General features: G+C 39.9%; 3 protein-coding genes across 3 annotated transcripts; 1 reads left to right on the top strand and 2 right to left on the bottom strand.

Moving 5' to 3' along the window:
* Nucleotides 1–5,192: 5,192 nt before the first annotated feature.
* On the bottom strand, nucleotides 5,193–14,350 carry LOC122395487. The gene is made up of 2 exons (XM_043393110.1): nucleotides 12,042–14,350; nucleotides 5,193–10,824 (listed from the first exon to the last, which is right to left on the bottom strand). Exons 1-2 carry the CDS (start codon nucleotides 12,455–12,457, stop codon nucleotides 10,077–10,079), a joined length of 1,164 nt encoding a protein of 387 aa, XP_043249045.1. The 5' UTR covers nucleotides 12,458–14,350; the 3' UTR covers nucleotides 5,193–10,076.
* Nucleotides 14,351–14,770: 420 nt separating this feature from the next.
* On the top strand, nucleotides 14,771–24,729 carry LOC122395488 (acanthoscurrin-1-like). Its single transcript, XM_043393111.1, has 3 exons — nucleotides 14,771–22,231; nucleotides 22,593–22,660; nucleotides 23,509–24,729. The coding sequence occupies exons 1-3, from the start codon at nucleotides 22,052–22,054 to the stop codon at nucleotides 23,969–23,971; spliced, it is 711 nt and encodes a 236-aa protein (XP_043249046.1). The 5' UTR covers nucleotides 14,771–22,051; the 3' UTR covers nucleotides 23,972–24,729.
* A 116-nt stretch (nucleotides 24,730–24,845) lies between these two features.
* LOC122395271 lies at nucleotides 24,846–26,174 on the bottom strand. Its single transcript, XM_043392715.1, has 3 exons — nucleotides 26,148–26,174; nucleotides 25,919–25,989; nucleotides 24,846–25,741 (listed from the first exon to the last, which is right to left on the bottom strand). The coding sequence occupies exons 1-3, from the start codon at nucleotides 26,172–26,174 to the stop codon at nucleotides 25,084–25,086; spliced, it is 756 nt and encodes a 251-aa protein (XP_043248650.1). The 3' UTR covers nucleotides 24,846–25,083.
* Between the last annotated feature and the right edge of the window lie 227 nt (nucleotides 26,175–26,401).

Raw genomic sequence — 26,401 nt, 5'->3', positions numbered from 1 at the left:
ACAGAACTCGTATATCACTCCATCGACTATCTAATACCCTAACTGTCGCTACGTTCACGAGAACCCGACCACCCAAAATCCCTAGGAACCCTATCCACGAAGATGACGGCACTTCCTTACAGCAACTTTAGGCTCCATAGTCCTCTCTGTCCTCCTCTCTTCCTGCCTCTTCCTGGATCGGCTAGCTTCAACGGTCAGGAACACACTGTCATATATATCCAGCCGTGATCCTGCCTATATATAGCAGGCCCGAAGGAAGTACCGGAAGCCAGCCAGGTGGGGAGGCAGCGATGATCGATGCCCAACCAGCGGAGGAGACTCGAATCGAAGGTGCACGCGTGCTGGAGACGGTGCACACCGACTCCGTGGTTGTGATCCCATGGAACTGGACATTATTGTGTGCGTTTAAGGAGGAACGACCGTGACCTAGAGCCGGGCACCAGAGAAATTCGCGCTCCGGGCGGTCTTCGGCATCGGTGCCCTGTGGGGCAACAAAGAGAGCTCTTTCTGAACTTGCATGGACGCGGAAGGTGAACGAGTAGCTTCGATTTCCACATGTTTCGATTACGGAAACGTCGAACGCGAGTTCACGATCGCGACAATTCGCTCCGAAGAATTTTTAGCGGGGAATAACGATTACAAAAATCGAAACAGTAGTGGGGACTTTTCAAATAAATTTTTCTTATTCTATTAGAACAGATAAAAAATTCCAATGTGGATAATACTTATAAAAAATAGGAGTAAAAGTTCATTTAATTAATATCGTGTTGTAGAAAACACTAATTTTGTTAAGTAAAATTGTTTTTTAAGTAAATTACTATTAATAGCAGGATATTTATGGTAATTAATGGGCACAGATTCTTATTTGAGATTTAAAGTCAACATGTTCGTTTAAATAGAGCGCATAATAAGCTGCTGATTGTTTTGTTTAGTAAGATTAGAATATAGACAGAAATCGCTAATTTTCCCGCATGCTTTCTCAGAGATTATTTTATCAAAGAATTATTATGTGAAGAGAAAGGAAACGAAACATAACAATCATTCTTTGCCTCGAATGAATTTTTCGTTTCATATGTAAATTATAGTATAATTGGACCCATATTTCTTCGAATATGAGCATCGTTACCTTCATTTGTCGCTTTCTATGATTGCTAATTAATATTCTTCGCAATGTTTCTTACGCGTAATGAAGGTTAAGAGTTTCACCTACAAAACACACATAAGTTTCTGCATTTCATGCATTTTTTTCGAAGTAATGATCATTCGAAGTAAACGATTTCCAATTTTTCGCTTCATACACTTTCCACTTTATTTACTTTTTCTATAAACTTTCCCGTAATATTTTCTATTAATGATCACACTTTTACAATTCCTTGGGATTTGTAAAAATTATATTTCAAATTTTACTTAAAATTGTACTCAAATTTTAGGTACTTTTAGGCAATGCATAAACATTTCATAATACTACTTGCAGCCCCTTTGATCAGTTGGAAAACCGTTTTCTACATTCCCAGTCATTTTATTTATCATATTTCATGTTTTTTGGTATGTGTAAATAAGATATGCGATGTTAAGTAAGTCATTTGAATATTTTAAATAATTTGTGTGTATGACAGGCGATAGAGAACATTAGTCGATGAACGAGAGTAGGTGAAATTGTACTATTCGGTCGGAATAAATTCTTCTACCGTCGCTGAGGATCTTAATGCGCGTTGCAGCGTGTTTCTCGTCGTCGTTTTGACGATGAAATATGCGACAACTTAACACGACCCGTCAGATTTCTAGAAATTGACGATTCAGATGTTAAAATAGCAGGTGAAAGGTTTCTTCGACTTGCCTAAGTGAAAATTGATATGCCACAGTATAATATAACGGAGACACGTAAACTGTTGCGATTTAGGGTATTTAATAATGTCCGATTTTCGAATAATCGAAAGTTCTGCGCCTAACGGAGAATGGAAAAATACTATTTAAGTCGAATGAGGTTGGTAAACAAAGTGAATGATTCCAGATGGTTTTACCCTTAACCCAGTTGTTCGATTTCTACAACAATGATACGTGGTACGCAAAGAATGCGTAAAACTTACTAATGGAACGTGAGAAGCCATTTTGCAACTGAAATCGCGTTCTCACGAGTCACAATAAAGAATGCAAACTTCTTAATTAATCTGCCTTATTTATTGTTTCATTTTCTTTCGATTTTACAAATTTTAATTGGAAACGCACTTTCACTGCTTTTTTCCTGCGACGCGTCAGCGCGTTCGCGATCGCATTCTTTTTTCGAAAAACGTTTAATACTAAGTGTTTCTATTATCATTGGTAATAGCGAGATTCTCGGGTTAACGTAAAGCCTACTCGACGAGAATTTCTACGTTCCGGACATTCTCGAATTCAATATTTCCTCGATCTATAATAGTTGATTTCACTTCTAATACCGTGAACACTAAATTGATCGCGAAATTAAGACCAACGAACAGTTTATTTATGTCGTGAAAATTTAAATAAATAAGAATCTAAGATGGAAGCTTCGATGAGTCGAAAAAGTCGATTTTTTATGAATATTCCAGAGGTATTCGTGTCTCGAGAATTTGATAATAATTATAGAATTTACAATGCTTTGGGGGAAGTGGCACTCCCTGTCTCGAAAGCGGTAAAACTGAACGTGTTCCTGTCAAACCCATATTTCTCCAGCCTGTCGACACGATATCTCGTGAATTATAGATCCGATCGAGTGGAAATTTTATGTACACTTAAAGTAGATGTCTGTTTATCTCGCCTGTCGCTCTTGATAACAACATTAACAATAATAATACGTTCTTGGCGCAAATTCGTACAAATTAAGAAATTCAGAATCAAGTGAGAATAAAAAAAATAAATATATGTTAGATCTGGTTAACCTTGAAAATGATAAAAAAAAAGCTAATAAAATATGCAAAATTACTGATTCAAAAGGTTTGATTGATAACTTTCCCAGGCGTGGAAATTCTTTTTTAGCTTGAAAACTGTTCGCAAAGGATGGTCCAAAATGGCGTCTCGAGACGTTCAGCCCCGTCGAGTATTCTTTTCTCTTCCGTACGATGCGAAACGGGTATTCCTATGCGTCACAGGAGATATCATCCGCGGTGTGCGCGCGAGGAGCAACGTTTCCCGTTTCACTTTTCATTCGCGCGCGCGACGATTCTCGCCGACGATGCATCAATTTACTTTCCTCCGAAGGTCGTTGCATAAAACGGGAGTTTTACGGTACGGGAGCACGCGCTTTCCCCGATTTCCAGAATAAAATGAAACAAAGAATGCATTAACGGGGCCCGGCGCGGGCTCATCGCGATCGCGGGAGAAGTGTATTTTCCCGGGGAAAAGTGTATTCGAAAAACGCACGTTTCTCTGCGCCCATTTGTTAACGGTGGATGCACTTGATCAGCAATAAATTTGCCCCACTCCGCGTCGCGAACCGATTTCGTGGTGTGCACAACCACGAAAGAGATATCAAATTCCTCGCTGGTTTCCCTGGTTTCCCTTACGTGAAATTCGCGCATAGTTCGAATAACGTCGCGTGGAAATCTACGATGGGTCTCTGGAATGTGTCAAATTCTTGGAGGTACTCGATAGAGTGAGACATAGAATCGGATATAAGTCAAATTGCAGTCTTTATTAGCAAAATTCTCGCTCAGTGGTTCTTGAAACGAAGAAAATATTGTTATTGTAGATCAAAGTGTTGCAGAAAATTCAAATTTATCCATTTTGGATACCACGACGTTTTCAAGAATTATAATTCCTCAGACCTCTATATGAGGAATTATATGTAAAGACTTGAGTCTTCGTGATTGCAAGATGCAGTTAATGTTTGTAAAAATGACATCAACTATTTATTTTTAAAGAACTGGCGTCAGAGCACAAAAATAACTCATCTATTTGTGTATCTTATTCAAGCTTCTCTGAGAGTTATAGCCAGAAAAAGGTCGATTGGCTGGATTGATTAAATCCTGAGACTTAACCATCGACGTCGCCGGAAAACCCTTACTTGGAGGATTTTATTGTCGCGATCGACGAACGCGCGCTGAATCTAAACTCGCTAAAAAAGAAAAACAAGCTCCCCTGCTTGAACAAACGCCGCTTGAAGCAAACCTGATGCTTGGCTGACAAATTGCTGGGAACAGGTGAAACCGAGAGTCAATATTATCATTAACGTCAGTTCCGAGGTTGATCGTTTCGAAAAATATTGTTAGGTCGCTACAAATAAAATGACCCTTCTCAAATTTTTACAAATTGTTGGAAATTTTATTAATCGAAATTTGAACCAGTCGAATTTCTCACAGAGGCATACAAAAAGACGTCAAACTCAAAATTCGTGAAAATTAGCGTTCCCCGTTTTTCCAAACGGGGCCATTCTCGTGTAGAAAGCGTCCCAAAAAAATTGAATAGCTATTGTCAGCGTCCAGGACAACAACCTCGCGGAACTGCCACGCAATCCAGCCTTCGCTGAAGGATTACGCGCGTGGCCGCTTCCTTCGCGAGCAATTAAGCACAGTGTGCAACGTGTGTTCATCTTTTAATTCGCGGGCAGAAACGCGAACGACGTCCGAGAAACGAAATAGAAAGTGGCGATACGAAAACCGTTGCTGGAAGATCGTCGAGGATGTAACAGATAGGGGAAGAGAGATCGAATATTCGTGAGAGACTGCACCATGTGATACGCGTGCCCTTTCACTTCCATTTTCGCCTTCCGTGGCCCCAGAGACTCTTGCTCCTCGATGTTCCTCCATTCCGCACACTTCCTTCACACTGACCCTGAAAGAGACTCTCAACTTGAACCAAAACGTTGGAATAGATCTGGCAATATTCCAATGTTTCTTAATGTAGCTGAAAAATAATAAATATTGCATAGTGTTCTGAATATATTAATACTAGGGAGGCAATTTTACAATCTTCGAGGGGCAAAAGAGAAAATTTTTAATCTAAAAAAGTATAGACAACTTAAATATCACTATCTATAGATACATTAATCATTGTTGTACCATTTTAAATATGCCATCTGAGTAAATGTTTTCATTCATAAATTCTCTAGGATAGTAAATAAATATTGATTAATTTCATTTAAAATTCCCCGTATTTAATTCAGAAAATTTAATTTTCAAGCATACAATTTCTGTTGTCTATTCATAGTTAACTTTCGTTGTATGTTTCAGGAGAAGCGTCGCTTTCGACCAGCGCTAATTGAACCTTTAATCGCGAGAAGAGCGACAAGCCGCGGCGATTAGGCAAGTGCACTTTCAATCGTGGGTAAGTTGCATAGCTGGTTGCTTAAGTCGCTGCTCTCTGACATTTCCCTTCCGATAGAAACTCGTAGCGTTCCGACAGACCAGGAAAAAAAATTCTGCTTTTACTTTCAACAAAGTAGCCGCCACGATGATACCTTTACAGCAGATATAGTTATGGTCCTTCGTGCGACGCGCCGTTTCGAGAAATTACAGTTCGCCGTACAGTAACTTTTCATTTTGCTGTTCCGGCGTGTTCAATGCGGAGCGTTCTCGGAACTACCTCTTTAATGCGTTTGTTTACGTGACCACTTCCGCTACATCGGGAACGGTTATTAGAAATAATTGTTTCAAACTGTTTCGCGTATATTCTCGCTGGACATTGTTAACCCCTTTCAGATTCTAATGCCCTGTAATAAGCTCGATCAGATTCAATTATTTTGCAGGAAGTCCACGCGCTTCTAGTCGTTGCAAATATGCATGCAAGAGATATCTGTGATCGTAGACGTGTACTACATTCAGGGCACGAGTTATGGTAGTCGTATGAGTTTAACCCCCTCGTTCAATTTAATTAATTTTCAATCTTGTCTAATTAAGTAATCCTTTCAATTATAAAAAAAACTATATTTATCGAAAGACTCTAATAGATGGATATGTCGTTGCAGAAACGTCTCGATGTCTAATAAAGACTCTTAATTGCTATAATTACAAATAGCAACAATTCATGCGCACAAACGCCATTTTCTCCTTTCGCGATCTACCTTGTTCGCCAGAACTTGTCCTGCTTTGGAAAAACCTACTGTGGCTCGAGTTGCTTTAACAAGATTTTTCTAGGAATATAATTTCCAGTTACAAGCTTGTTCGCGCGACAATCCTTACAAAGTAACAATCTTGCCCGCTGTTATCAAGACGATGTGCCATAAATATCGCCTGAAGTATCGTTTAATAGACTCAAGTCAATTACGAGGGTGACGCGTGTCTTGAAAGAATATTAAATATTATATATAGAAGTACATTTTATTTCTCACTTAAAAGTTGCTGATTTCCATTTTAATATTGCTTTCAACCTTGTTTGAAGAAGCAAGGTAAACGACAAGTTTCAACTTCCGTTCCCGTATTTTTCTCTTTTTTAATTGGCTGCAACTTAGTCACTTTCGCAAATTAAATAAAGTGGTTCTCGTCTTTACGCATTCTGCGGAGCAAGAATCAAAGTTGTCGAACATGGTACTTCCTATTCCATTTTCTCGAGTAATTAAACATTACAACTTTTCTTTGCCCCTCCTTTTTGGATTATTTCTTTATTCTTAATTCCTACCTTTGAAAGCAAGATTTATACGTAACTGTATCTCACTGATTAACAATGGTACTCTCCTTGTTTCCTTGCAATCTTCTAAAGTAATATTTTCTCATTTTGTCAAGAAGTTTCAAAAAGGATTTTCAAACCCAGAGAAGCTGGAAACTTGAAAGAAAGAGGAGTAAATTTTCGAACCTGAAGGAACAAAAATAGGGAAAAATTACTTTATAAGCGATGAGGAATTTTTTTATGAGGAAGGTCACGGGAGAGAGAACGCTGCCATTGTTCTTACGGTGAACCATCCAGCTTCCGCGAGAATCCAGGTTATAAAGTGTCTTCTCAGACTGTAGGCAGACGAGGCGGGGGCGGCGGGTCGAAGAGATCGAGAGGACCTCGCGATGGAGCAACTTTCTCGACTTTCGAACGTTCATCCGGTCATCGGACCTTCGAGTGAAAGTAAACGGGGAAGATGTGATCCCCGCGACCGTGGCATTCGATCGTTGCTTCGTTCTTGTTCGAGCTGATCGCTTTATCCGCGATGATCGTTGGACCGTGCAGCCAATAGCCGCCATTAAAACCGTTTACGACCACGTAAATCGAACGTTCGTACGTGAAAATTCTCAAATTTTTAAATACGAAACGTATGTATTAGGATCATATTATAGATCAAAAAAATTAAAATACGGACCGTGCAAAAGATTCCAATCTAAGCCCGTTTTACGACTATGCAAATCAAATGTGTATGTAAATTTTAATTTTTCACGCTGCACGGACGAAAATTATTCAATGTATCGTGCAGACCATAATTGTGGATTAGGATGGAAATTTTTTTCCAACGAGCTTTTGTATTGCACGCAAAGTATAAAAGTACAAATTAGTTTACATGAAATATAGCTTCCTGTTAGGCGGTAATATTTTTGTCAAATGGTCAGGGACTTTAACTCTTGTAATTTATAACATTTGGATGATAATGATTGGTTTCGTGAAGTGAACGTAAATCCGTACGATGATGACTTAATTGGGCGAATGTTAACGAACGAGGTCATAGTTGTAACAGTGAGAGAAATCACAGCGAGTGTATCGTGTACTTTTAATGGAATGCTGCTTTAATGACTTTGTTTTGTCGATTTCTGGTGATTTTCTTATATCGTTGCTATGTTTGACAGAAAAGAACTAATTATTTTTTAATATAATTGCTGCTGATAAATATTAGTAATAAGAGCAATTTTAATCATATGTAAATGAATTTCTCGAACTATCGAATGTGTATCGACACATATGTAGAAAATCTAGGACATACACGAACAATAAAACCATGATCATTTAAATGTAACATCGATATCAAATCACCGTGCAAAATGTAATCGGAAATTTCAAGGTAACTTTCCACGAGGAGAAGCGCCTTTCTCACCTTTCTGCTTGTCATTAATTAATAGACAAAAAATAACTTTCACCGACATGTGAGGAACATATTACGACCGGTATGCTAATCGGGCTGCATAGAGTCAAATAGTCTGTTGCATTCGCCCGCGTCATTACAAACGACAAAGTAAATAGAATTTCTTCGACACTTTCCTTCGCGTTTAAGGCTACGTTGCGTCATCGAAGAATTCTAGTGGCAAGGGCAATAGAAAAGGTGCAATCATTATTACGATGACAGTTCAAATACAAGTGAAACTTTTGCCTTGTAAGTTCATTCGATAAATTAGCATCCAAAAATTTCAAGAATTGCTTTGAGTTTATTTTATTTGTAACATTTCAACCATTAATTTGTTTCCGCAAGTATCATCCCAAGCATTGTTTCAAAATTTTGTCTTCAATATGAACATTGACTGTGTGCAAGTCGTTTATGAAAAAACTCAAAGAAAGCACTATTTCTCTCGAGTTCTGAAAAACCATAACGACAACGTGCCAACTGTCGAGTTTTGACTTTCACCAGAACTCTCCAACTTATTAAACGCCACTTCATACTGAACCGGTTTGTTTCCGGCGTATAGTGATGCACAGATGATTAATCGATTAAATACGGATCCAAAATTGTCTAAAAAAGTGCGACAAGATATAGACGTGGAGGAATTAAATCCAAATTTAAATTTATACACGAATTTCACTTTTACTCATTGATCACCTTAATCGATAAATAATCCACATGTACATGACTTTACAAACATAGTGCTTGGTTGAAAACAGATTTCACGCTTAAAATTGGTATAAAACAAATGCCATTATTCAATGACAATCTAATAAATTCACGAGGCAACAACGTAATATCGTAATTGTATAACTATTGTAAAACTATATTTAATAAAATAATTTAAATTTATTTCTCGGGACACTCTGGTATTACCAAAGCTAACGAAGTTAAACTTCTACAAAAATTGGAGCCACCAAACCCCAAAACACCAACTTGACGAACACCCATTCCACGACGTACCAAAATTCCACGATTTGTACACTTAGCTGTAACCTAATTGCGCATGGAGTCCTCAGCCGTCCTCCATGCATGTCATCCATAAAGTATCTAACACGAGGGGTGGGGAACCATTCAGAATTCAAAAGTTGCATGGTCACTTCGCAGATTCCTCATAAGGTTGCAGAGTCGACCCTCTGTGCAGAGCTGGAAAGACAATTAGTGAATTAAATAACTTCTGACATTCATCCACCATCATTGTCCACCATCCAATAGAATTAATTCGCTAGACATAATCGTCACATTATAAATAATAATGAATAATGTAATTCCAATACTTGACCATTCGAATATTTTATATATCTATCTGGATATTCGTACTATATAAGTAGTCTCAGGATTTGTGTATGTATATAAATAGATTATTAGAGTATTTTCGAGTTCTGATATCAATATCAGCGTTATTGCAATGCTTACAAAATATCCAAACATTTTCATCGATCAGTAACAAATATACCAGTGTTTCCATATTCGAACATCGAATGGTCAAATATTCCAAGTTCATTCGTATCATTCGAAGACTCATAAAATATTCGTCCATCAAATTACTCGAACAGTCCCAGCCCAATTACGACCCTGTGATCAGGGGCGAATCTAGTGACCTCCCCAGGGTCATGGGGGTCTATATTTTTGAAACTTCTTCAGCATGATTTTAAATTTCTTTCTATCTTGCCTATTAATATTATTCATTTATATAGAGATTAAATATATCTTTCTTAAATATCATAATTAGACTGTGGATGCTTATGCATTCATGGGAAATTTTAATTCTTAAAAAGCTGCAGAATGTACTTAATATAAAAAATATTTAAAGATACGAATTATTATATTTATTGGTTGAGACAACCCTCTACGAAGCTCCCATTCCAATTAATAAGAATACGAATTTGCATAAACATCCACAGTCTAATCGTAACACTCAAAGAACGACCCCCAATCAACTAGATTCGACCCTCATTCGCAAGTAATCGCATAAAAAACAAAATATCCAATAACACCCGAAAAATTCCCACAGTCTGGAGGTTCCCCATCCCCGTTTTAGCCTAATCCCCGAACGCTACCCGTGGACCGTCTGTGACAAGGACGGGAGGAGCGGGTTCGTCGGCGGCTGGTACGCCTGGAACAGGTTGGTCCGAATGGGCATGGTTCTGAAGTCGTGAGGGGGCTCCATGGTGTCCTCTTTCACCGCGTAGCCTTGCTTCGCCTGCGCGACGTTCAGCGGCCAGTTGATGGACCCAGAGAAACTGGAAATCGGTTGACCGGCCGCTGGGAAGTTGCTTGTCACCAGCTGGCTCTGGTAGCCGCCGGTCAAAGCGGTCCCTCCGCTCGTCAGGATCTGTGGCCACATCTTGGTCATCTCCTGGAGCTTCTGGTGGTACTCGTCCAGGGACACGCTGTCCCTCAGAACGACGCCCTCTTTGCTACCGCCAATGGTAGCTGGCGGGATCTTCGACGGCCACAAAACACTCCCTTGCGTTTGGTGTTGTTGCTGGAGCGACAAACCATTGTAAAAGTCTGTGGGTTTTTGAGGTAAATGGAGCAGTTGCTCTTTGCCCTGCCCGAAGGCGACGTTGAAGTCGATGTGATTGTTCGTCGACAGGTCCTTCTCGAGGGACCTGGACGAGTAGAACCGTTGCCCGTCGTTTCGTCTCTCGTTGACGGCGCTCTCCGGGTCGGAGTAGTACATTTCCGCGTGTGAGGACTCGTACGAATGTCCTGGCAAAGGATACTCCGCTCCCGTGGCTGAGTACATGCTCGATGAGTACAATGGCTCGGAGTGCACGTGCTCGTGAGAACCTGGATGCCTGAGATGAATTTATTAATTAGTGAAATCCACGGGTGAAAGTGACGAATCGAATGGATTTAATTCTCAAGCGATACGATCTACGTTTCAGAGATCGACAGCCTCGATGGTTATTTAAATCATCGCGTTTCTAGATTCGTGTTGGATTATTTAAGTTTCGTGTTTGCGGAGAATTTTTATTATTCAAACTCACGATGGTTTCAGTTGCATCTTAAATTTGAATGTAAATATTTTGAAAAGTAATTTTAATATTTCTCTGTATACATACGCTCTAGTAATAGCGACGTAAATGAATTAGTGTGGAATTTCAATTTTTTTCATCTGTCATGAAAGGGTTAAGAGACGTGACTCTCCAAATTGATATTTTTAATGTTTATGACGGGGAAAATGGTAATATTTTTCATTTTTTAAGAATCGATGCATCAATGTACATCAATCGAGCCAATCGAGCTTCGCTACTTGTGGAATTTAACGATTTACTGGGCACAGTAGAATACATCGTGTATGGTCAGACATGTCTGCCCTAAGATACTCTGTATCACTTCGCGGAACGTTTCTAGCTTTGTACGTGTCATATAGTTATGAATCATTTTCTCTGGAATGCCACACTAATCAATTGCAATCTACTTGTCGTATAACTCTGACAATTAAAAATTTAACAACATTGGTGTGTCTGCATTCCAATAGAAAAATTATTGGAGACATATATTAAATCAAAAACAGAATATGTTTTAATAATTACTGTCAAATAATATTCAAAAAAATAAAATAGAAAATGAAAATACTACGAGAATTAATATCTACAAGGAAACGATTTAAAAATTCACTAATATCTGGATCGTTCAAAGTATAGAAATTGTAATGAGCGTGTCTACGTTAAATGTTTCATTTAGCAATGGGCAAAAATCAGTAATCAGACTACATTTGCCACGGTTACTTCTACAAAATAATTGCACCGCAATTCTACTGTAATTACATTATAATTACTCCGTAATTACATTGTACGTTATACGGCAATTTAATTCCGAATTACGTTATAAATACCTCGCAAATTATACGGTATTTGTACGGTTTAATGGTTTACACTCATAATTACACAGCAATTTGGCTCCAATTACCGTGCAATTACTTTGTAGAAGTAATCGCGGAAAATGTAATTGAATTAGATTTTCTCCAGAAATGGCGATGATTGGGTGAAACATGAAAGCGTGCTCTTACCTTTCACGGCCAAACGAGAAGCTGCCTTTCAAGTGATCGTAAGGGACGTATCCTTTGCCGTAGGATATCGCGTGGCTGACATCTTTCCCGTGCGGTATGTGCACGTGGTTCACTGTTTCGTGACCCTGGTCGAAGTCGTCGCCTCCATGGGGAAACGGGGGATTCGCGTACGCTGGCTTCCTAGGCTGATAGTGACCCGGGGGTCCGTGATATCTGTGATGGTAGTCGTTTCCGTGGGACGATTTTCTGTATCGCGGGGTCCCGGATCGCCATGGAGGCCCTGGACTTCGTTTTATTTGCTTTGGGACCATTACCACCACCTTGGCGCTGAAAACAATATCAATTCCTTGCGTCAAATACTTTGCATCGTGGGAAAATGGCTCGCGATTATATAGTAAATGCATGGTCAAATTCATTTGAATTGTACGAACGATAGTTTGTATGTAATGTGAATATTAAGTGGGGTCATTATATATGAATCTACCCTGATTATATGAGCTGCTTACCTCCCACAGATTCATTAACACTTTGACTGCCACGTCACCCATATATGGGTGACAGAACTTTTAACAGTGGAACTAAAACAATTAATTCTCAAGTTGAAATGTTAAGGAAAATTAATTTTAATAAGCTTCGTAAATTTTAATGTGGTCACAAAAGTAACTACTACGACAACTTTTAAATTGTGTAGTTTACAATTGCCTAAAATCAAAGTATTGGTCTCGTAAACAATTTTAGGATTTTTGACTGGCAGTCAACGTGTTAAATAATCGTGGCATAAAAATTCAGAAAATGCCAACGAATCAATTTTTCAAAGTTTGTTAGATAATTATTTATTTGCATGCATATCGTGACAGTCAACACGTATCGAGTTTAAGATTTGTATACTTACGCGTAGACGAACAGTGGCTCGCTGATCGCCAGCACCAGAATGCAGAATACCTGTGAAGATTAATTAAAGATTAGTTGCGCAGTTTAAGGATAGAGACGATTTTTCGTGAGATTTTGAACCTATTGGGAAACGAAAATAAAACTTTATAATCAATATAAAAAATATTCGTAAGTATATATGTGCAAGACAAACCATGAAGACGACTACAATCGTTGCTATCTCGTTCACGTTTTAAGCAAATGGATCTTTCAAGTACACAATGCCATTAAAAAATCACAATTTATTCATGCCCTTCCTATATTATCAAATAAGTCTACTGTTAAGAAGTGTTCGTATACATTTTTAACGATTCATTTCGTCCAAATTTTTTCGAGAAATTGTTATTGGTCCCTGGAAGTAATTTTGAAGACACTGATCGTTGAACAACACTCACCGACCACCGCATGTCGAGTTCTGTGAGCAACGTCAGCCAAACGCGAACCCTCGGGGTAAATCCTTGGCTCAGGGTGCGTGGGCGGTTCGTGTCCGCGTGGTCCGTGTGCTCCAGCGGGTGCAGATAAATTGCGGGAGGTCCGTGCAGGCCTCTTCTCTTTTATACAAGATAAAAAGAGCATAATCGAGGCCCGACGCGCGGACGGGCCGCCTCCCACCGGCGTCCGGTGGCCCTGGAAAGAGATCGCGGCCGCTGGAATTACCGCGACGATGGGATACGATGGGCGCGGGCACCGGGACGTCTGGCGTGCAGACGCGAAACGGACAGCCGGGCACGGGCCGTCCGACGCGTATTTTTGTTTAGGGGGAAATCGACACTTTCATCGGTCGGCGTTCACCGGTGCCGTCGCCCCGTTAAATACGAGTGCATCGTCTATGATCGGGCGCGGCCCAGCCATGCTTTCCAAAACGCGACCAACAAGAACGGGATCGCTGTTCTACATTTCGTGGCCGATACTACCAGCCGACTCGATCTTCGTCGATCCATCGCACATGACGAATTTCTCGACGATTTCGAATTTGCTACATACACTTGCTAATCACAGCTAGCCACGCAAAAGTTCACCTTGAGGCATAGATATCGCATGAGGCTTCAAAATTGCTATTAGTTTCAATTCTCGTAACAGTTATGGAAATTGAAATGATAACTGTTGAAGGTTCTAGCATATATCGGTTCTGGTTCGGTTCAAGTGGGAAAAAATTTGAGTAGGAGATTCTAGAGATTTGTTGATCGAGGTTTCGTTAAAAAGTTATTATATAGTATATAATACTGTATATGCAATAAAAAGTTCTGTTTGGGTATCAAAGTTTACATAATTCGTTTAGTAAATCCGAGGATTTGAAGGATAATTTTTAAGATTCCGCTCTACGCCTTAGAAAAGGCTATTAACGCGCATTAAAAATACTAAAACTTTGAACGCGTGCAGTTCCGAAACCACTAGCGTTTTATTAATTATTATGCCATTGTTAGAAGCGGCAAAGCCTCGCCTTTAAAATGGTTTTTGGTTTTTGTCGATCCGACTTATCGTTTTCGAGATATCGTAATTTATGTAAAAGGGTATTTTTCTTAATTTGACTATCTCTGTCTCCGTCTGACGCGTCGCGTTGGACCTCTCGCTCACGCGTGAGTCGAGACAGTCACGTGACCAGGAAGTAGTAGTATTTCCAAGAATTTACTACACACTGTTTACTATTTTCACGCGCGCGAGTTCATTCCTCTCTTCGGACCCTTATATCTCCGTAACTAGCCACCTCATCGACTTGAAACTAAAATCGCTATATCTCCGGAACTAATAAAGCTATCGACTTGTACAAACGCTCATTTTAAAGGGCATTTCATCCTCTATCCAATGACCACACTAGCTACTATAATTTATGCTGTCTTCTTTGTTTATTTTGACATTTTCTTTGACCCTATGCACACAAAGAAGTTTCAGCAACTCCTAGTAATTATTGTAGGCATTAATTGCTTCGTAGAAAGGAACGTTCTCATCTATATTCGTCTTCTGATGATTCTTCGACAGTAAATAAATAGAAATGAAAATTAAATTCTTTACATGCTCACATAGGGTGTTAAACAAAAGTGTTTTAAGACTTCAGGGACTTATAAGACAAGGTATGCAACTGAATAAAAATCTATAACTTGCCTTCGAGAAAAATATACAAACAGAATTTTTCCTTCGTAATGTTTATACGTTTCCGTGAATTTAATCGTGGTATTTAAAATATCCAGCTTATTGTCTTATGAGTTGTGAGATTCAATTGTTGTACTGTGAAGAAATGTCAACGTATGTCGACTCCAGGAATGATGAATGGAGCAAAATGTATTTTTCTATTGTAAGCATCTGTTTCATACGACAGTGGAAATTGTGTAATTTCGTTACGTATATTATTAAATAAATTACACGTGGTACAGCGCTTGTGTCATACTTTCTCAGCGTGCGAAATCGCGATTTACCACACGCATTCGGGGTAACACTGTTACGTTAATTCAGAGCGACAAGACTGTGTGGCTGGAAATAATCGATGATAGGTCGAAAATTTCACAGATGAAGTCAGTGAGCAATGAAAAATCATATGAATAATAAATAATTTTCTTGGCTTTAAGAGAGGATTCCTATTAAATATTATTTACGTAATTATTGAAATTTTTGGACGTAAGGTTTGAGGAATATAAAATTTTATAGAAACATTTATTGATTTCTAAGTATATTTTAAACGATCCAAACTATGTCACATTACTCAAGGAAAAGTGTTTTTACTATTTAACACGATTTGTATCCTCGCACAGATAGGACACGGATAAAATACATCAGAATGAAAAATATTAAAATATTATAGCAACATTTTGAAAAATAATTTCAGTTTCATCTCAATTTTATTGACTTTCCACAGTATTAAGAAAATAGAAACTTTAAATGGACCCACTAACTCACTTTCGGTTGTAACTATGAACAGATATCTACTTTGCATGCGTACCAGATATCTTGTCGATAGTCCCAAGAAACATGATTTCGGAGAAACCGAGTTGAAACCTGTCGGACGGTGCGCTTAAGCAACCTGATACGCTCTCATAAATATTCTATAATTTCGTTAGCCTTTCGAATTTAAAATGTAACATTCATGAATGCATTTTTTGATACTTGAACAGCTCAAGAATGTAAAAAAATTATTCCATTCTGTCGATCCTGCACCATAATTATTAGAACCTCGAAAAAGGCTTTAAACAAAGTAATACTTTTGATACGGTAGCAATGTTACTATGTTTCATCCAGTGTCCTAAATGTTGCAATGTTAATATATTCGACAGAATGGGGCATCGAAAGTGCACAGTTGGATTCTTTGACGCGCGATGGATGAAATATCATCGCGTCATATTTCCGTGTCGACTATGCGCGGGATTTTCACTGAATAATTTCTTTCTCCTCGCGATACAGTTTCGCGTTACCTTTCGTTACGGTCCACATACACGAAATTCTCTCGCGAGTAGGCGTCGTACAAAAGGTACAAAAAGCGTGGGCATCAATTAAGTCATTCACGCGACGAACTTTCTTGCGATCGCTTCGCCCCGCTCACGGTCAAGGATATTAACGCGTTCGAAAGTCATTCACTCCTTAAACGCGCGATTTTCAAAGCGTATTTTAACCGAAGAGGGGAAAAAAGGCGATCGCCGACAGGAGAAAGTGTTTGCGTTGAAAGTCCGGGCTCGCCCTGCGCGGTTCTCTTCTATTTCTATTTTCTGTTCCTTCCGATGCGCATTTACATAAACATGAAAAACGTTTCACGATTCACGATCGATCGTTCGATCGTCCGGTATCGATCGGTAGCCGACTCTCTGACGGAAGAACCGACTTTCGGACGAATAATTTCTTCTATCGTGATCGAGAAATTTATAATCATTTTATGACTTAATCAATACTTTTTCTCTAGATAAAAATCGACTGATAAATTAATGAGGATTTTTATCTGAATTATCCTGGTCCTGGAGACTGTTTCAAACAGGATCTGCTGGACTAGATTCGCTGTAAGGTCCAATTAACATTCTGGAACGAAACGTTGCAATGTTTCTTTTGGTACAAAAATAGTATTATTATGAAATTTACACGATTCTTGGTTCTTCTAATACACGAACTGCTCGATTTCTGATGTCAAATGCAGCAGTGTTTCTCACACGTTTGTCGATGTTAAACAATATAGCAATGGCTACATTTCCTAGATAAATAGACTCTTTTTACAACCTGTATGGTTATAAACGATCACTTTCTAACACTCTCCCATGGACTGCGTTTCGAAATCAGAACACGAATAATCTCCAGTCGAATGTTACTGCTCATTATGCGAATGAATATAAATTAATTAATAATGCCTACATAATGTTATGCAAAAAGGTATAAACGGTTGGACGAGTTGGCGACCATAAATATAGAAACGTATCTCGAGAAAGTGTTTATGTCGTTATTGACACACCGGACGATCATTCGTATTTCACACGCAATACTTACATGGCGGACAACATGTTCTGATTAGGAATAGTTTCCGTGAAAATCTTTACAGTATATGCCAAGGATTATGTACATAAAACGACAAGTGTAAATAAATTTATATATATTTATAAGACAAAGTTAGGTACAGAAATATTACAAATGTTACATCTAAAAAAGAAAACATATGGGTCTATTAAAGGAAAGTGTTATCGTAGTTTGAAAATGCATCGTTGCACTCGACAACGATCCAAGGTCCAAAATTTATTTTATCTCCAGCAAAATGAAAGACACGGCTCGTTGAAGTTGCATGATACACCCTGAAACAAGTACAATGGTTTTAATAACACGGCTCTGACCAGAAATTCAGAAATCTTTGGTGCATGATAATAGAAGCTGTTCGTGTTTCGCGATCATTTACAACTACAATGTACATGAAAGTTAGAAAATCCCTGTCCAACGCTGGAAAAAATATTTTATAATAACTGCAGATACGAAGTACGGTTCTAGGAGAGAGCGTGCGGTTTGGAACCATTCGCAGAGAAATCCAACGTGAACAACGCCACGTTATTAGACACATTCTTCGACGCCATTAATTGTGGCGAATTTGTGGGCCGTCCCCTGTCTCGATCGACAAAACATGATCCTGAACACTTGTAGCTGTGATTTGTTTCTAATCTGTCGTATCAGGCGATCGTTAGTAACGCAATGAAAATACAATAATTCCTTAAAAGAGTCAAACCTTAAATTTATTGAACAAATAACCCTTCGAAAGTCCTTTACCTTTATTCGTTGCTCGAAATTTTTATATAAATAAGATCTTTTACCATTTCTAAATTCGAGAAATCAGCGCCCAATTTTCTTTACGTCTCTAAAATTCAAACATAGATACTGATGAATAGTTCTGTTTACAATTATTGGATTACAATAGTGCTTCAAGAATTTTGTTTAATTTTGATGTTACGTGTTTCTTTGTGAACCAGTAACGTGAAATATATAAAAGATAAATGGAAGTTATTTAGTGTGTGATCAAATTTAAACAAAATTAAAGAATTCACTATGATAAAGATTACAACCCAAGTTTTTACTGGAACTTATTAAATCCATAAATCATTTCGTAAAACGACGAATCGAAATTGGCGACTGTCGGATAGAAACTGCAGGGCGTTGATGATTTCAACGATCAATATTGCATATCAGAAGTAACTTTCTCGCGTGCTCTGCTTAGGTAACGAGCTTTTCGCTTTCGAAAGTCGCGTATAGCGGACAATCCGTGCGTCACGTTATGGCATCGCTAATGGCCAATGTAACAAATAATTTCACTCGAATCCGTATCGCTCGAAGTCGACAAAAGCTTTTCCTTGAAGTCATTGTGCATCGCCTATAACCAAGAAGAAAAGCATTTCGAAAGACAAACGAACATAGACTGCCTGAGAATAGTGAAACTAGACTATATAGAATCCTACTAATACTCATAGAATTTACATCGATTATCACAAGAATTTTTACTGGTACACTATTTTACTCTCATCCTGATTCGAGATTTGAACAGTAAAAACGTTATTATTTTATTTTATTTAATAATTTTGCGGAAGAGGTTGTGCACCACTGGTTTAGATAAATCGAACGCCTATCTCCGAGCACGCGGAATCGAATTCACAGATCGACGAAGTCCGAGTGTTCGAGCGGAAATTCCGCCGGTAGAATGTTCACTGTCACGGTCCCGCGATCCACGAGGAAAAGGATAACTCGTTGGTCGTTTTTGTTTTCGCTCGGCCTCGCGTTGGAATGCGCGTACAATTCGGTCGCCGTGTACGTTTTACGAGGGAAGGAGATCGGTTTCCCTTTCTCCTATCGTCTAGCAAAAATGCACGCGATCCTAGAACGCCGCGGACGTATCGGTTTACCGTTCAACGATTTCTATGGATCCTCTTCTGGCGCTTCCAGGACGATTCACCGGATCGGTTTCGTGAAAGGGAATATTTCAGAGAGCTCGGTGAAATGGCACCGCGAACAAGAAACTAACAATTCGAATATCACCGCGCGATCGTAAGCTTGTATCGATCAAAGTTGCGTCTATGTTTCGAGACTCTCGAAATTGTTCTTTCTAAAGTTTTAAATTTAATACGTACAGAGACTTTGCTAGGAATTAAATAAAACTCACAAACATATGAACATAAACTATGAAATTTGGAGATAATATAGACTGAGTATTGCAATTTCGAAGCGAAGTACATTGCAGATTTAATGCCTCGAGCGATGCTACTCACCACGCATTGAAATCTCCGCCCATTGAAATCTCCACGCATTGAAATCTCCGCGCGGTCTCTATTGCAATGTTACGTTCGCGTTCTTATTCCACGAAAACGGACCAAGCTTTCTTCTTAAATTTTTCTCTGCATAATCTACAGTATATTTCCTCATAACTCTGAAAATTTCAGCCTTCTATCTCAAAAATTAATACAGATAAAAATGTTTTCCCTGAAAAGAAATCTTTTGGCGAAAACACTTAAATAATACTGAACTTTCAGTGTTAAAAATCAATTCCAAAGTCGTTTTCTCTTTCCCACGTATTCGAGAAATACAACTAACAATAATAATTAATATTTTATTTAGCAAAAGGATACTGACAACGCGTGTATACTTTAAATAATCATAATTCAAAAAACCTTTCCATCCTTGGATCCTCTTCGATAATTTTGTTAATCTAGAAACTACAGTGTAAAGAAAATTACTTACTATTGAACAAATAAAAATTAGAAGATTGATTCAAACGATTTTTATGAAATTAATGTTCACCAGGCATCGTAGATTCTATTCAACGATCGAGAACGTTACTCACAGTCCATTCTGTGCGAAGTCACCAGGCTGAAACGTGTAACGTTTACAAGCCACACGTTCCATCTTATATGCCAGGCAAGGAGTCGTTGAACATTAGGAAGGGAGCGGGTAAAAAATATTCAGACAACTTTCATTAGAATTCGTTCGACACAGGTGGGCGTCTGAAACGCATTTAAAACTTTCTTAAGTACGTTTATTTTATTTCACCGGACATCGTATGTCCGCAAAAGCCGATAATCGTAGACAGTATAGGCGAAAGAATTCTCTCTTTCGCGTTATGTAAATCCCGCGAAAGCGGCCGGGGAATGATAGGACGCGTTTAATTGCGATGTATACGGTCCTCTTAATTATGCATTTTCGCCGTAACGTTTCGAACAAACAGCAAATGCGATTACTTGTGTCCAATTGGGTGTTATCTCGATCTTAAGAAAGGCTTGAGAAAATTTATTCCGATCTTCGCTTTCGACAGTTCGTTAAAGAATAATCGAGACACGGGCAGATTTTTAAAACTGCAATTAATCCAGATCGATATCTAAGCTCGTACACGACATAAATTTTGCTCGGAGAATTCCGCGACGCGGTTATCTCGCTCATCGGCGAGTGAAACGGCAGCTGTAATGAGTAGAAATTATTGCAAACAGCAATTACATTATGATATCAGGCGGTTCGACGACCTGGCTCGCATTCCTTAGCTCCAATCGCGCCGAGTTCGATTCGAAAAGCGTGATTTTACTTTCGAGGAAACGGATACAAGTCAATAAATTTCTTCAATCATTAATAAATCCATTCAAAGTAAAATAAACCAAGGAGTGTGTCTAGATATTTTGAAATCCGAGCTTCGATACTGATAAAATGAGACTACGATCAAAGTTCAGTACTCTGAATCAATGCAGATTATATCAATACTCGATATCAATTTTCAAAACGAGTAATCATGTCAGACGACTAAGGAGGAAGAGGAGAAGATCGAAACCACAGAGTAACCGCTAACTTCTCCTTGATCGATAGAAAACCACGCATATTAGTATCTTGTCTTCTAGAAATGGCTATTGCCACAAATGAAACGTGTCACGGTTAATTCTAAAGCAATCAGAATAATTGATTTTATCATTCGAGGCGAATTTCGTACTAAAAAAGCAATATTATAGCTAAGCATGCTGAGCACAACACAAAACACACAACAACTGTGAAACATCCAAAAGAGACATCCAAAAAAGAGAACTGAACACAAAAATCATCGCAAAGAATTCAATGGATCGTGCGTGAGCGTCTTTAAAATAGTGCCACAAAGAGAATAACAGCCTGAGGATACGAAATGTTCAGGATCTAGACTCGAATAGACGCGAAAGTCGTCGAACGCGAGAAAAGCGGAATTCGCGTAACTCCGGAAGTCGAGATGACACACGGACGTCCCCTGGTCGAGCGTCCAGCAGGTCTAGCTACGGGTAAAAAGTCCAGAAGGTGTCCCAGGTATCGATCTCCTCGTTCCCAGACGCGAGAGACGAGTGAAACGATCCGCGGGTACCCACCTCGTATTACGAGGCTGATCTTGATCTTGGCCGTTCACCTAGCCGTAGTCCAGCTTTCATTAAAAAGACCAACAGCCGCGGGAATTACAGCGTCGCGGCTCGGCAAAAAAGAGGAAACGAACAAAACGACGGATCGAGGTGAAGGGTAGGCCACGTGGAGGGGCTGCTGGTCCTCCGCTTTTTACCACGTCTTCTCCATTAGCCCGCTCCTTTCACGTGCGCTGGCAGCGGGTGCAAAAGATTCCCTTTCATTCTTATCCGACTCCAATCACGTACATGTATAAAAGCGGCGAGCGCGTGCACAGTGGACAGCAGATCAAAACAGCGGCTGAAACCGCCAAGTATATCGCGAGGAGGAACCGGCAGCTGGTCCTCCGGCGTCCACACACATCGTCTACACGAAATCGATTTTCGCGAACTAGCAGCGAGAGAAAAAGCAACACGATGACCAAGCTCGTGGTAAGTGGTCCCCTGGGACACCACCGTGAGTTGTTACGCGATTTTGCGAAAATTCATGATCACTCGGATAGTCGAAAGAAACTTTTGTCCCCGTAGACAGGAGTCGGAGGAAGTCTAAGTTCTGAACATCAAGGATTTCTAATTTCGAGTTCCCCATTGATAATTGCGTTCAGATGCTCTTGGTGAGAGTCATAGAAAGCGAAGTAAATTCCACGTGTAAAGATCGTGCGTAAATTAAGCCAGCGAGAGACTAGTAATCGGTTGAAAAAAAAAGGAATATTTCGTCCAAATTCGAAAACTGTTCAGAGTTTCTCGGATCGACGAACTCGCGACACTAAACGAACACTTTTCTTTGCAGTCGGCCATCTTTGCGGTAGTCTCGCTGATCGGTGTGGCCTCTGCTGGAGGCGGTGGCCACGGTGGACAGTAAGTTCTCCATTTTTTGTTGTTTCTTCTTAAAAATAACCACAACACCGCGGATAACGATCGCGCGGAACCGTCAGCGTTTCCACGGAACTGAACCTAACAAAGCGTGTCCCGTATCGTGAGAGGCGTCGTTAAAGCCGTGACTTTCTCCGCTGGATCCCCTTATCGACGATTGCTACCATTTTCTGCGATCATTATCGAAAGCAACGATATAAACGAGACCGTCGATCGCCGCGTGTTCCGCGCTCGTTGATTTTTCCCTCGTCCAACGACCCCGGAAACGGCATTTCCCACCCCATTACACGCACAACCGTCCGTGTCGATGACGCATCGATATTAACGAATCAGCGATCGCGCGTAATTGGACGACGTTTGTTGATACGCGTACGCGACACGGTGAACGTGTACTTTCTTCTTCGCGTACACTATACTTACGATAGCAGCGCCGGTGTAAATATTCTTTTAATTGCAGCGGTATCTTGATACGCGCGCGACTAATTGGAATTTGGTAATTAAAATTGTTGAAAGTACAATGTCTCGTCGAAGAAAAGGACAAGTAGTTGTTTCTAATTAAAAGAGATAGCTGGAGAACAGCAGATCGTAACAGTAACTAGTTGATCGCAAGATCAACACTTGAAATACATCACTAAAACACACCTCAACTTCAACCTGATTGATTGGTCACAAGATTAAGGACAGCATTTACATTATATACAAGAGAAACGACCTAAACTCATCGTTCAACGACAAGTCTGCGTCTACGTTATATTTTACATACATCGTTGAAGCACTCGACCTCTCATCCCAACGTGAGACAAGCTAAACTAACCATTCACTCGACTTTTCAGCGACCACGTGGTGATCCATGTACCCTACAAGATCAAGACGATCCACCACACGCATACGATCACCAAGCACATTCACCACGGAGGCGGGGGTGGCGACAAGTACGAAGTGCTTGGATACACCGTGGGCCATCCGATAGATCTCGGCCACGGCGGTGGTTTAGGAGGCGGCGGTGACTTTGGCGGCGGTGGTCACGATTTCGGTGGCGGTGGCGGCGGCGGTGACTACGGCGGTGGTCACATCGAGTACAGTGGCGGCGGTGGCGGTGGCGGTGGCGGTGGTCACATCGAGTACAGTGGCGGTGGCGGTGGCGGTGGCTACGGTGGCGACATAGGAGGGGGACACGGTGGATTCAGCAGCGGTGGCGGCGGTGGATACGGGGGAGGCAGCTTTAGCAGTGGCGGTGGATACGGTGGAGGCGGTGGCTTCGAAAGTGGTGGCCATGAAGGCTGGGGAGGTCATTGATGACTCGTCGCGTCGATGTTGGGAGAAATAGGGTAGTTCTCTTCGCGAAGACTCGGTTGGTCGATTGAAGCACGCTCGATGGATATTTTAAAACGATTTTTTTTTTATTTATTTTCTACTCGAACGCTAACTGGTAAAAATCTTTCGCTATAGAATTTTGATGAACAGTGTTCGTAGAGTCGATAGCTTTTCCTTCGAGAACGACGGTAGAATAGAGACAGAAGTTTCTTGGACAAAATTAGATGATCAATATTGCTAAATTGTGGTATCGAGTCGTCGAGCTTCAAGGAGCCAACCAGCACCCCCCTTGCACGACATTTTTAGTTTCGTTTAAGAGAAATTGTTTTAGAGAGATAGATATTTCCTCACTTTGACTGGTGTTTCCCGGGGAGTGCTGCAAACATACCTTAGACACATCGACACTTAATCACCCTGTCTCTTACCTCTCGTCCTAGTCTCTCATTAATCGTTTGTACTGATACATGTAAATATTGTTATCCGTTTACTTGTTTATATTATTGTTATAAATCACTATAATGTTGTCTCCATTATTTCCGTATCGCGGCACGAGTAATTTATTAGTATGTATCCCGTGTCGCGAGGAAGTTGAATAAATTGCGTGCGTACCTGAAGTTTTCGATTCCATGCGATGTTCTTTCATTTATCGATTACATTTTACTTCGACGTGACGGCACATCACATAAAAAAGAAACTTTCTTCATTCAATCAGTTCAGTTTATTTGCACAAATCAATCTCTACAGTATAAATTCACAATCATAAACATTTTATTCACTCTTACGGAAAATAAACACTAGTATTGTTGTATTAATTTATAAAATATTTATCTACATACATTTTGCACGTGTTTTTCACAATAGCAAGCGTCATAAATGCCTAAAATCTACTATATATCGATAATATTTTAAACAAAAGAAAAGTGTTCGTAAACCATACTTTCTTTTTATATCAATATCATTATCTTGTTCATCTTTCAAATATTATAAAGATAACGCGTATCGATAAGTATAAACTCGTCCCTGAAAAGGTTGACACTCGCGATAATTAAAATATTTATCTACAAAGCTATATACACATTTGATTTTCCAAAAATCTACGCCCCTTTAATTCGTCGAAGTCTTCGACCTCCCTCCCGTTTGTCCCTAGTATTTTCGTACTCCACGTCGTCGACCAGGTATCTTCCAGCGTCGGTTTTCTCGTGGAAATCCTCCCTGAATCCATCGTGCCCAGCTTCATCCTGTTCCTCGTGCTGATCCTCGTGAAACTTGTTCGTCTGTCCAGTTCGAATATGTCCACTCTCAGTCTCTAAACCCTTCTTGTACCCTTCCTCGTAATTGTAAGACAAAACTTCCCTGTTAGGAGGAATGTCGTTCACGTCCTCGTGAACGGCGTACTGACCATGCTGCCGACCAGGATTAGGCTCCACGTTGTTATCCTCGACGTACGATTGTGGAAAATAGGAATCTTTGTGGTACGAAGGAAGCTTCTGTCGGATTTTGTGAGTCTGAGGCTTCTCTGTTTCCACCTTTTCGCGATCATGTTGATCCTCGTGATCGTCTGAGTGCTCGTACTCGTGCTCGTCGTTGTAATCATGGTGACGACCATAACTCCAGGAGCTCCAGTTCTCCTGGTGATGCTCCTTGTGGTTGGTCTTTGGCTTTTTGGATGCTGGCTTGTGCAGATGCACGAACACCACCTTCGTGTGAATGTGGTGCTTGATGATGTCTGGCACGAGGATCTTCAAGTGCACTCTGTCAAACAAATACATTGTTGATCATATGTACTACTATTAGGATATTTGATCGAAACATTTTTATTGTTGTATCGCTTTCCACTTATCTCATTCTTTCGTTCTACCGTGAATTATTTATATAGAGACATAACAAGTGCTGAAGACGTGAAAAGGAAATTTAATGTCAGGTGCTTACCGTCTCTTATTGGCACTTCCGTAGCTCGTGATTTGGATCAGCAGAGCAAGGAGGAGGTAGCAGGAGATCTTCTGCAAAAAATGAAGTAATTCCTTTAAATGAAAATTATGGAAAGATGAATACAAAAATTGTTTGATTTCCAAGGGAACATTGCAAGATATAATCAACCATTTTACCATGACTTCGAACGAAGATGTTCCAAGTACTAGTGAGGAGTGACAAGTGATACCAGCAACAGTTCAATGTCGTTTGACATTGTCGAGGATGCTCCTCCTTTATATTCCGCCTCAATTGTCGTCGGTCTATCGTTACCATAGCGAACGCCGTGGAACCTGCGATCAAAACCTGGGATATTTAACGGCTGACCGAGCACTTTCGCCATTACAACGAGATATGCACGATCTGCCAACCCGCCGCCAATGATATGCTCTGGAAAAACGTGTCTACGAAGTCACTGAAGTTCATTGCCACCAGGAAATTGAA

Source organism: Colletes gigas, unplaced genomic scaffold (assembly GCF_013123115.1).
Source record: "Colletes gigas isolate AHSC1104 unplaced genomic scaffold, ASM1312311v1 Colletes_gigas_Sc00005, whole genome shotgun sequence".
Classification (NCBI taxonomy): domain Eukaryota; kingdom Metazoa; phylum Arthropoda; class Insecta; order Hymenoptera; family Colletidae; genus Colletes; species Colletes gigas.
Note: the sequence above shows the minus strand (reverse complement) of the source record. Positions and strands in the feature narration are given on the sequence as shown.

Coding starts and splice junctions, on each gene's coding strand:
- LOC122395487 (XM_043393110.1), bottom strand. CDS start 12,457: ATGAATTTGACCATGCATTTACTATATAATCGCGAGCCATTTTCCCAC. Junction 10,825..12,041: donor TTCTCGTTTGGCCGTGAAAG/GTAAGAGCACGC, acceptor AATTCATCTCAG/GCATCCAGGTTCTCACGAGC.
- LOC122395271 (XM_043392715.1), bottom strand. CDS start 26,174: ATGTCAAACGACATTGAACTGTTGCTG. Junction 25,990..26,147: donor ACGACATTGAACTGTTGCTG/GTATCACTTGTC, acceptor CATTTTTTGCAG/AAGATCTCCTGCTACCTCCT. Junction 25,742..25,918: donor GGAAGTGCCAATAAGAGACG/GTAAGCACCTGA, acceptor TTTGTTTGACAG/AGTGCACTTGAAGATCCTCG.
- LOC122395488 (XM_043393111.1), top strand. CDS start 22,052: ATGTATAAAAGCGGCGAGCGCGTGCACAGTGGACAGCAGATCAAAACA. Junction 22,232..22,592: donor GCAACACGATGACCAAGCTC/GTGGTAAGTGGT, acceptor TTTTCTTTGCAG/TCGGCCATCTTTGCGGTAGT. Junction 22,661..23,508: donor GGCGGTGGCCACGGTGGACA/GTAAGTTCTCCA, acceptor TCGACTTTTCAG/CGACCACGTGGTGATCCATG.